The 12,698-nt window shown below is 32.7% G+C and overlaps 1 protein-coding gene across 9 annotated transcripts in view; it reads right to left on the reverse strand.

Annotated features, from left to right (window-relative positions):
• Positions 1-614: 614 nt before the first annotated feature.
• Positions 615-12,698, reverse strand: part of LOC143234788 (uncharacterized) — a 49,805-nt gene continuing 37,721 nt past the window's right edge. For all 9 annotated transcript variants that reach the window (XM_076472414.1, XM_076472421.1, XM_076472418.1 and 6 more), the window contains 3 exons: positions 9,968-10,155; positions 7,916-8,144; positions 615-7,507 (listed from right to left, as the gene is read on the reverse strand). In XM_076472414.1, the coding sequence (XP_076328529.1) occupies positions 6,366-7,507; positions 7,916-8,144; positions 9,968-10,155 (1,559 nt within the window). In that variant the 3' untranslated portion in view covers positions 615-6,365. The remainder of the gene's footprint in view (positions 7,508-7,915; positions 8,145-9,967; positions 10,156-12,698) is intronic.

Consider the following 12,698-nt stretch of genomic DNA (forward strand, 5'->3'; position numbering starts at 1 on the left):
TACACTGCCAAATGGTTAGTGCAGATAGCCCTCGTGTAACTTTGTGCAAAATTAAAAACAAAACAAAACAATGTTTTTCATTTTTTAGGGACCATGGAATCTCAGGTCCACAGTCCAGTATGTTAACTACTGACTGTACTAGGCCTTACACTTGGCATTAATGGGTTTCCCTAAGGAAAAACAAGATATATCTGCCTGTCAAAGGTAAGCCTTAAAACTAGATTGAACCTATGCAGAAGTTGAGTACATTATATTAAAATTTTGGAGCTTCACCATTTCATTACAGTACATGTTGCCACATCCAGTCGTGCTCTATTTAACATGTGTTTTGACACCTACTAAACTTTGAAGGTTTTATGACAGTGAGCTTCTTGGATAAATATATGGATATTAATGGAGTAAGTCAAAAGGATACTTTTAACAGAATAATATTTCAAATTCAATTATTTCTAACACACACAAAAACAAATTTTAATTTGACAATCTAAGGTGAATATATTTTTTGTTAAAATATGCTAAAAGATAATTATAATATGAAGATGCAGTGTAAGATATCCACCTAAAATATTGTGCATGAAAACATGAACATATTCAACAGAACATTGATATTGAAGTATGTTAAAAAGAATTTATTTATTTATAGCTACTTTATGTTACCAGCTTCTATACATTTTGTTGAAGTATGAAATGCCACTTTTCTGAAATTTGATCAAAATTCACCATTATTTAAACTATAAGAACTTTTACTAACAATTAGCAAGCATATATCCATCTAACATACCACTATTAATTATAATAAAATTGTAGATGAAGATTTAAGTTACTAACAGTGAAGTATGCAAGACTTTACAACTATATTTATCCTACACATTTGTGGTATTGCTTCTAGCCTGACTATATGACATCAAAATCAGGACCTTAATGTAACAAGTGGTATTCAAGTTCATAAAAATATACACACAGATTTTTATTGTTCAGCATCATGTTTAGAAAACTACCACGTCACGATTATTTATAATGATAAACTGAAAATATAACTACTTCACATCTCTAATACTCTAGATAATATAGAAGTGTTAAAATGTACTGATATAATAGGTAATCTTGATTAATGGTATTACAATTTTCAGTACACTTTCTTTTATACTATTAGATGCAATTGTTTCTAAAGCAATCTAATCATATTTAATACATAGCACATAAATAACCGTAGATATATTCTTAAAAGAGAAAGTGCAACAAACAAAACGTTACACACACACACAGCATATTTAACTAATCTAAGTATACAAAGACACAAGAAACTCAAAATAGAATAGCTGAAACTGAACAAATGAAAAAAAATTCTAAATTAATAGAGGCAAATGCTACATGCTAAGAATAATTTTTCTTAACAAATGAAAGATAATTCTGAGTACTTCATTCTTAATTTCCTCAAAAATAAAATACACTTACAGCAAAGCTACTAATTTTCTACTAACCAGAGGGAATGCAGCCAGCATTGCCATACCACCAAACTAAGAGATTGATTGTCACTATTATAATGCACACAGTTTAAATTGCAGGAAACACTTTTAGATATAAGAGCATGTATTTTATATGTGATATCACATGAATCTGAAGAGAGAAATTGAATGATGGTCTTAGAAGTGTAAGCTGTTATCTTTTCTTTGGGAGGGAAAAAAAAAAGACCCCCTCTGAGAGAATGGATACATTTTTTATTTTCATTTCAGTTTCTGTTATACTGAATACTAATATCTTGTTTATTGGCCAGAACTAACCAGTACTGTGTTGTTTTTTTTAGGTATATACATTTTTTACACTAAAGATTTTTAATAAAACTTTATTTTAATTTGCTTTTAAAATTAACAGACATACAGTGAGAAATGAGAATTTCTTTTCTCTAACAGAAAGATATAAGAACACTTTTTATTTAGGAGAGCTTTGGTTTGTGTCATGTACAAAGCTGCACAAGAGCTATTTTCACTAGATTTGACTTGCTGATGATAAGAAAGGAAAGCCAGTCACTAGTACTCATGCCAATTCCTGGACTACGTTAATCAAATAGTGGAATTTGACTGTTACTGTCATAAATACAGGCCACCAGCTCAAAGGGCTGAGTGCTATTTTGCTGCAATAAAAAACGAACCCTAAGATTCACAGTCTGGCCATGCATATAGAAACACAAGTAATATTATGTCTGTCATGACAAAGAGTTATTTACTTGATGTTTTACATATTAGATCTACAATGATAAGTATTATAGTGACACTAGTGAGGAACTTATAAACATCATACTTGAACATGTCTAAGTTTTGTCGTTTACTTTAGAAGCATAAGCGTACAATTCATTTAAGTAATGATGGAGTACAAATGCCACAAACTTATCTTTTTAATACTGAAAAGTAATTAAGTAATTATGAAAGCATATAATGTATCAGTTAAACAGCACATAATAAGAACAGACAAAAAGTAAATATCTTAATTAATATTCAAGTTATTCATATAAACTAAAAGGTTTGAATAATAGACAAGTGATGTTACTGTGTTCATGAACAGACCTATGATATTAAAACAGTTAAAAAATAAAGAAAACTCACTAAAGTACCTCAGATAAAGACAGTACTTGGTACTATACACTAAATGGAATTTTAACACTACTAATATCATTTCTCATGAAATCACACAATTTAAGCACATCTAAATAATTGTATTGAAGGCAAAACATTTCAGGTATGTCATTAAGAAAAAGAAAATATTTTTTTTTGGTTATTTGACCACTAATTTCACATTACATAATACTCTCCTTGTAAGACTTTACTAATACATGAAAGTCTATATTATGACTGGGTTCCTTTGAGGCAGTTGAGAACCATAAAGTCTGTTTAAATAGCTTTGACAGGCAATAAATTTGTTTTTGTGGACTGCACTTGGAAAGTTAGCATTTTCTATACTAAAAATGTATTTCAGACAGATACTTACCTCCTCTCACAAAATTTTTTTTTTTAACTAGCATTGTCTTGTATTGGCACAAATTTTCAATGCATGCCATTAACCTTCCATTTTCCACTTCTGCATATTATCATGTAGTAGCTACCCATCAACAGGAAAGCAATAAAACTCCTATCATAACCAGTGCCCTCTTTACACCTATACTCTTTAGTCACTTTGAGATTTGTGAGAAGACCTACACCATATATCATCAGTGGAAAGGCTGGGTAAGAAATGTGAGGGAGGTAAGTATCTTTCTAAAATAAATGTTTAGTGTAAGAAAACTCTAACTTCCTAGATGTAACTTCCTAGTTACACTCACAAAGTAACTAAAATCCTATACTGAAATAATATGAGGTGTGGAACCAAAATGAGAAAACATCATAACTCAGCAGGAGACTGCACCACATCTGATCCAGGTGTACTCTTTGCACTTTTATGACTGTGCCATGAACATAAAAGATGGAAAAACATGAAGGAATTCCAGAATATGTAATGACTAATGAATGGGACTCCTGGATGTTAAGAGACTAGGGCATGACAAACCATAGGAGTAGGTCGAAATTATCCAACATATGGCTGAATCTGTAATGGGACATCAGATCTGATTGTGTGCATTTCAAACATCAGATCCACCAGAAACAGACATCTTGCAGATGGTAAAAAAGTGGAAAGTTCTAGCAGGATGACATCTCTGGTCCAAAACCTGACAGCAAAGAGCATGGTACTTTCAGTCCACAGCAGGAGGAGATTATATAGCAATACACATATATACAACCAGCTACAACTAACACCAGATCTGCAGAGAACCAATATCTAGCAGACAGTAGGAAAAGAGACTAAAAGCCCAGGGTGCAACTCCAGTACAAAACCTGGCAGTAGTGGGCATTTGTCATCCATTCTGTGGTAGCAGAATACTGACTAGCATACATTAGGACTTACTTAGCTGGATTATCTCCAATTAACACCAGACCCACTAGGAATGTACATATGGGCAATGATAAGGAATGTCTCAGCTGAGTGTCAAACTGCAATAACAGATAAATAGTATATATTAGTGACAGAGAAGAGTGCTTTAACCAACACCTGGTGATATCTGGACTTATACATGGTCCAGAGTGGAAGCCATCCATACATGACACTAATCATGGCCAGGCCCCCTCCAATCAAAACCAGACCCAACATGAATGCACATCCAGAGGATGTAGGAAGGAGGAGTGCCAAAGTAAAAGAAAAAAAAATCTGATATATGCACACACACAGAAAAACAGCATTATGCTAAAATCAAAACTTCACAGCATCTGGAATTGTACATCAGGTCTTCTATAGAAAGTTTGATAGCCCACTAACACCTAGAGAATACCACTGCCATTCTCTCATCTGAGTGATATAATTCACCACTCAGGAGGACAGGCCTCCATAGTGCACCACCCACAGTGGCTAAAAACTAGTAAGTGGTACAGACTCCCATACTCCACTAGAAGAAAAGAAAAAAAATATGTCAGAAAGTCTGGAGGACTGCATCACAGGACACAATGAAATAGCTGAATGCAATACCCTATTTTGAAAAGCAGAGCTATTCCATGAACAGAGTCAATCAACTAAAACTTGGAAATACCTAAAATTGTATGTCAAGTCAGTGGTGGGATGAATCTTAACACCATGGTGTATCAGATGGAAGCAGGAATCTGTCTGCTTTACTCTTGTTAGTTCAAAGTGTACTTGTCCTGGACAAAAATATTTATTAAGCAAAAAAAACTAAAGAGAGCTACTAGCAGTCCTATGGAACACCCCATCTCAACAGTGTGTATAACCCAAACCTGAGAGTTTAGCCATGGATAACAGATAAAGGGAGACACAACCAACACCTGGTGGCAGCTGAAATTGTACACCACATGCCATAGAGTAAGACCCACAATATACTAGTGAAAAGCCCTTGAAGAAGTAGGAAAAGTTTGAAAAAAAAAACAAATTGTCCCAATACCAAAATTTAAATACGTAGTAAAATGAAAAGTCTATAAACAAAAATCAGTACATCTGAGCATTACTACTGCCAATCAAGAAGTGATTAATAAGTACAAATGTGAAGAGAGCACTGGTTATGAAATGATTAGTGTTGCATCCTGTTGTTGAAGAGCTGCTGCATGATTATTTGTATGCGGTTATGCCTCTAGTGAGGCTTTCTACTATAATATCAAATCTATAGCCTATGAATTTTTTGCAAATTAACAAAACTTATAAATAAATATGCATTATAGAATTCACAATCACCATAAAACTAGTAAAACCAAATTTCTTACTGTTTCACACAAGTTATTAATATATTTCACACAAACCATTAAATAATGTGAAATTTACTCTTTCAGTAAAACTTTGCTTGAGTTTAAAATATTTTTTCATATGATACTACAATAAAAAAATCTTGATTGAACATTACCAGTGCTTACACAGTCAATATGCCAGTTGGTGGTTCAAATAAAATTGTACAGCAAACAGGATGAATCACCTGGTCCACTTAGGCATTTCTAATCTAAGTATTCATAAAAATGTATACTTTTTAACTTAACAATACTCAAATATTAAGAAAATTTCCACATTTTTATCTTTATTTGTTGGATTTCATCAACCAATTGTCAACCAGTTTCAAAGTTTGATTTTGATACTGTACTGTACAGTCTGTGAATGTGCTTTATTTTTATGATCAACCTTTAAAATGGGGAGAGAGAAACCAAAAACAGCATCTCAGAAATTCAGGATAAGTAGGCTTACATAAAAGCAGCACTTATTCTTTTAAAAAATATAACTAGAATGATTAGCCACAGAAAGCATCTTTCCTGAAAAATTACTGATTTCCTACCAGTATAAAATTCAGCAACTGTAATTAGTTGTGTAATCAATGAAAATATAATTATCATATTCCCAACAGTCTCAGAAAATGTGCAACAGATATGCAATGAAATGATAAAAATTACTGTAGAGATAAGAAAAACAATTTTTTCAATGAAAAAAAAACCATTAATACATTTATCTCCTATTTGGGCAATTTTTTGTAGTTTTTGACTTTTCAAAATTTTATAAACATAATGCTGACATATTTTAGAACATATTTCTAATTAAATCTGAAGTATCTGATAATACAAATTTATTCAGTAAAAGATAATAACAAATCCTTCAATTCTGATCTATGTAAGATGTTTACATCAAGAAATTTTATTTTTCATTCATGCAAGGAAATATCCTAATTACCTCTGTAACTACCTTTGACAATTGGCATCAGAATAAAACAGTTTCAAAAATGGAATTTCAAAACTTAATTACAGCATTAATGAACATATTTTACCCATTCAGTTCACTGTATTTTATTAGATTTTAATTTAATCCATTAATTTAGCTTTTTTTGTAGTAGGTGAAGATTCAAAGTCTGAAATCTCAGAATTATCATCAGTTTTTTCTTCTTGTACCTCAAACTTTCGTTTTTTTGAATGAAAAGAAGTTTCACAATCAGAAATGGAATTTTTAAAAGGCAGAGAAAAAGTACTGTTACAAGAACATGCCACTGCTTTAAGGATTAATGGAGAAATATCTGGATTTTGAACTGAAGGAAGTATTGCAGGTCCAGGGTCAGAAATACATGAGTTCTCTTTATAAGACAAGCCACTTGAACTTGGTCCTGGATCAGCTACATAATGAAGAGGATTAATGCAACAATGAACTTTAAGTTTGTTACTTTCTTGGTTACAAAAAACTGCATTTCTTCTTTTCAGAGAAACTTGTGTAAATGGAGAGGTTTTAATTTCTGGTAGTTCATCATCAGTATAATACTCCTCCTGTTCTGAGCAGTTTTTTACCTGGTTTTGCTTGCTAGATTTGCTTTCAACAAAAGTGGATAGTTGGGAATGTTCACTATCAGAAGGACACTTGTTTATTTCTAATTTCTCAGGAAAAGTTTTATCTGCAATGCTCGAAATATTAATCTTATTTGGAATAAAAAAGCCAGGTTTCAATTTATTCTTCACAGCTTTTTTAGAGCAATTACAAGATGAGGATATCTTTGCATTATAACTGCGCATTCCAGCTGAAGAAGTATAACACTTTGAAGTCCAACATGAAGTTTCTTGAGAATTTGTCACAGTGCTACCTTTAGTATGACAACAGCCATGATAGAGTCGAGGCTGAATCTTGTTTAGCAGTTTTTCACCATTTTCATCATGTGAATCACAGCTAGATGTTTTATTATTACTGTTAACATTGGCACTACAGCAAAGTTGGGAAGTCGTAGCAGCACCCAAAAGCCAATCCAAATTGTTTTCCAGAAAACCACTCAGTCCTGGAGGCAAAGCCAAAACATCTAAAACTCCTAACTCTGATGGGACAATTTTTCTTAATGCTACACAGCACAAGTATTGGAGAGAAGTGTTAAAAGAGCGAGTTCGAATAACTTTCATCCCACTTCGTGCAGCTGTGGAAGAAACCATTGGAAATAAAGTTTTACCTTTCAAACCACTGCAAGCCACACCTGGAAAAACACAAGTTCAACTTTAGAAGATACGAAAGAGCTAATTTCAATCATAAAAATTTAGTAAAAAGAAATTAATAGCACAATTTGCAAGATTTAATTACATGATGTTTATATAACTATTCTTCTAATACTACCTTTTTAGTAAGTTTTACTATCTGAAGGAAATTTAGCAAATGACTTCATGTATCCTGGTAAACAAACCAAGTGTAAATTTGCCTAAAAGTTGTGATTTTTTTTTATTTGTATACGAACACTTCATATCCAGGAACAAATATGCACATTTTCGAAATGGCTATAATCTGCTATAAATTTTTACTATTAAAGTGAAACATTTAAGTTTACTAGATTGCTGCTTCCTTTAATGAACACCTGGTAGTATTAAAAATAAGACAAGTGTGATCTTACCCAATGGTTGTCGATTTTTATAGAATGACAAAGTACCATTCCACATATCAAGATGAACTCCAATAATGCTTCCTTGACCAAACCGGGGTGCATAGCATTGAGCTTCTCCCTGATGGTGGAACAAACCTGTGTACGACAGTCCCCATGAATCACAGTCAGAACCCAACAAGCTGCAGAAAGTGTAGTGATGCCGATCTAGGTCAATAGTTTCTGTTCCTACACCCACCATCTAAATTGAAAAAATATTCTGTCATAAGCAGATGAAACTTATTTTAAATAATAACTGTACTTACAATTTTAACCACAAACTACTACGGCACGGGCTCAAGAAACTGTGAAATAAAGGCATTTGTAATTTTCTTTCTTATTTTAAAAAGTCAACTTATTTCTGGAAGGAAAGAGTGCAGAAAAATTTAATTAGCCAGTATTCACATGAAATAATTTTGAGACATGTTTATTTGAGGTATTTGCTTGGACTTAATTACCACTTAATTTTTAATTTATTTTGTTCTAATAATGCAATACACAAAACTTGGTTCAAATTGTTGTTTTTATAGTATGCTTTATTAAACTTCATTGTTATATGGTTTTATTTATTTCCATAAGAAAAAAAAAAACTCACACTGACTTTCTGTGCCTTAACCCTTTTCAGACATGTTCAGATGTTCAGTATAAAATACACAACTTTGTATACATATTTGCACACTAAGTATTTATACCAGCTTTTGATGCTGGTCTGTGTATCTTCACAACAATTGGTAGACTTTTTAGCAAAGACTGCATTTTTGTACACAAAAAATGTATACATTTTAATTAAATATTTTTAACAAAGATTTTGTTTGTGAAAGTTATAAGTCTATTTCATACTTTCTCAACACACAGCCCACTACAGAAGCCAGAGCAACTTTATGGAAACAATGCTCAAGTTATATTTCAGAAAGGTTTAGCAGTGTCCATACACTTTGCATTTTTTGTTTTGTTTCACCAAAAACATTTTAGGATTCTCATTTTTAAAATTATTTTTATTTACTTCTGTGTCTTCTGCAACTCACTCAATTTCACTTACAGGCCAGCTGATGAGCAGTAACTCATATTTGCACAATGCTGTTGTGAATTAATGCTGCTTCTCTACATAGGGTTTTGTTCACAGCACTGAACTTTTCATGTACACTTTTTTAGTGTATGAAGTATTAAACGTTCTATCAAAAAGCAGCAATACAAATGTATTGATTTAAAAAAAAAAACTACTGGGAAAAATAAGATCCTTTTCCAATACTTTTAAAATACTGACAAATAACCTTATATTAATATACTGCTTTCCTACATTGCAACAGTACAATTCAGCCTGACTAATTTTCCTGGATACAAAAGTACATTAAAGAAAATTCTTTACTTTGGTTTAATATGTTAAAACATTGGAGTTTTATAACGTATTCCATCCTTACATATTTGTTGTTTTACTGATGTAAACTTATTTGGTAAAGACATGCCATTTCTATAGCAGCTAATTCACTACAAAATATTATTTACTCTCCAACAAAAATTTGCAGATTTTTTATTTAAAAATTGGATAAGTATATCAATTTTCACACATAGAGCATGTAATTTTAAAATTTTACTTAATTCTACTTTAAACAATAATTTAAATAAAACTTCTGGCTATTCTGTAATATAAAATTTACATGATTAATATACAAGTTACTTTTTACACATTTAATACATCTGCTTAAGATGGTAGTTTTACAGCTTACATCTTTAAGAGCCAAAGAGTGATAATAATGAACAGTTTTCATAGTTTTTTAAAATGTAAAAACATACATAGATTTGTATATTTTAAACACTTTTTCCTTTAATTGCAAACGTTTTGCCCTCTTAAAACAAGCTGTCACCAGTTAACAATATACTATGTTATTTTCATGTTAATTAGTCTTGTTCATTCTTTCTTCATAATGATTTCTAATCAAATGAGGCTTCTGAAATAGCCGAGCTTTGTCAATTGAAAGAATTTTTTAAAATATCTTTTCATATAGAGATTTAATCATTTCAACAAACCATATCTGTTCCATACACAGGAGAAGTCATTTTGATCTCCCAGTAGTGCTGATTAGATGCCATTGCTTGATTCCCTCTAACTGCTGCTGTTCCACAACTGTATTCACTATGAAACCTAACTTCTCTGTTCCCATTTTGAAGATTAGTGTTGACTGACCGTTGATTATGGTCCCAAACCCAGTCAAAATCTGCAATATCAAACACATTTTATGAATAACATACACAAAATATAATAGTTTCAAATCTTATCAAAATATGAAACTCAACTCAATGTTAGAAATATAGCCAGTATTATGAAGTGCATTGTCTTAAAAATTAAGATGAGCATAAATATATAATATTCATTAAAAAATTTAGCATATACTTTTGAACATTTTTCTTCAGGTGTAAAACATTGATCTTAACTGAATACGACAGTTGTATGAAACACTTCATCCTCTCAAAAATAATCCTACTGCTCCAAATGACAGAACATAAAATGTATGTTATGAACAAAGCAAAATACAGAAGTTAAGGAAAACACAACATAAAGTAAAAATAAAATTATCCTGACAGTTACAAATTAAAAGTACTAATTAACCTTCAAAGCATACTATTTATGAAAATTATTTTTTAAAAACATTTTTAAAAATTATATGGAAATGTTAAAAAGTACAGGATATGTATCCAGAAACTCTTTCAAAAATTCAGTCTACAAAATGTGGTTAGAAATATTAAAAAACTGTCTCCATATGCTAAAGTATTCAGTTCCAAAAATTGTATACTTTTTTTGGTCATTTATTTATACACTGCTCTGGCATTAAGCTTATCAGGTCTAAATTGTATGTTTGTGAAATTAGCACTGGAACAAACCTGGACACTATAAAAAAACAATTATTCGTGTGAAATGGTATGTTTTAAAATAAGAACTGTTATTGTTATTACACATAAACCTATTGAATTAAAAGGTACTGGATAGAAATGGAAGATAAAGAAAAATGGGCTAGTCTGTTTTGAATATCGATGAGAACAGAGTGAGAACTAATGTGAAGTGATTCCAGAGCCAGTAGAAAGCAAAGAGAATTTGTATAAATAGTACAATTTGAGTACTGCATAGCTTCTACATGATGCAGAGCAAGAAAAGTAGCATACAACTCAAAAGTGAAGATAGAAACTGCAGAGAGGATCCTGTGAACAACCACTAAATCATAACAAAACATGGCAGAGCCCACTGAGTGACCTGATTTTGAACCATCTGTAGAAATGAGAAAAGAATGTTTCAAAAGATGTTTGGCAAATAAAAGATGATACTTCTTAGAGAAAGTAGCCATCTTCTTCAGGTGAATCAACAAAAGGTCACAGGTGGGGATGGTAATAAGTCATGGTGGGATGGGCTGTCCAATGGAGACAGGGGATACATTACAATGCTGAACAAGGACACTGCAGCAATACCAGGGTTTTGTGAGCATTATACCGAAACATCAGCAACAAACACAATGTCCACAAACCCATTAAGAACATCCAACACTGGTACTCAGTTGACCCTACCCCAACAGGATCAGCTTATTGACCCTCAGGGGCTACCTGTCTACAGGAATTCAAGGCAAGCGTGGATGGACGTTCAGATCCAAGATAAGGTTAACTGAAAGTACAAAACCTTGTCTGGGAGGTCCCCTCACCACAAAGAGGAACGCACCTCAAAGGGTCCACCAATGGGAGTGGGATACAATTCCTATCATCACTAGTGCCTTCTGTTCCATACAGTATGTACAAAACTTACACTGGAAGGAAGTCAGGTGTGAAATGCAAGAGAAGGTAAATACCTATCAGAAATACATTTTCAGCATAAGGAAATGTTATCTTCTGATATGATATCTTACTTTCTCTCACAAATAATTAAAATCCTACATTAAGTTCCCAAAGAAAGACCATGAGTTGTGTGCATAAATTGAAAGCAACACTTCCATGGGAGACTGCATTACTTCTGAACCAGATATAATTTTTGTCCACATGAAAATGTGTCATTAGAAGGACAGTATCACAGCAGGACCCTCTTCCCTTATCACACATCATTATGTGAGTACATCCAACACAATCTTTATGATATACTCTTGGAAATTAGCCCAGGGAACAGTAGGACAGCAAAGTGGGGATGCATCTTCAGTCCTTCACAAGGAAGCACTGGGAATGCATCATCCAGTTTTTTAGTAGGAGGAGGATACCCAGTCACATATATAAACTTAAGGGACCACAGGTGCAGAATGTCTAAAGCACATCATCACATAAGTGGAAGATCGACCTCAACAGACACCAGGCAAACTGTAATAAAGACATCCAGCCCACAGTAGAAAGAAAGTCCCCGATCTATCACCTTGGATATAGGAATTTGTAGGGAAGATAAGCCTTCATACCAAAAATCCACATCATCTTCTGCACACATCCAACATAATAATCACCATACCTGTCAAGAAGTGACATTCAGAGGGCAGTACAAAGGTGGACAGCAAAGCAGGGGTGCATCACTAGTCAACATTGGGAGTGTGCTGTCCAGTCTGCATATTAGACACACAGCTCATGCAATGTAGATGAAAGAATAAATATATCTGGTCAGGTAACACTTGTCACAAAACTGAATCCTAATATGGAAAAAAAGGGCCCATGCAAATAAGAAGAAAAAGAGAATCACTTTCTCACTCAAAAAGAAATTCAGGAGCACAAAATAGTGAGGGAAAACAATAACCTGTAGAACATG

Source organism: Tachypleus tridentatus, chromosome 12 (genome assembly GCF_004210375.1).
Source record: "Tachypleus tridentatus isolate NWPU-2018 chromosome 12, ASM421037v1, whole genome shotgun sequence".
NCBI classification, from domain to species: Eukaryota; Metazoa; Arthropoda; class Merostomata; order Xiphosura; family Limulidae; genus Tachypleus; species Tachypleus tridentatus.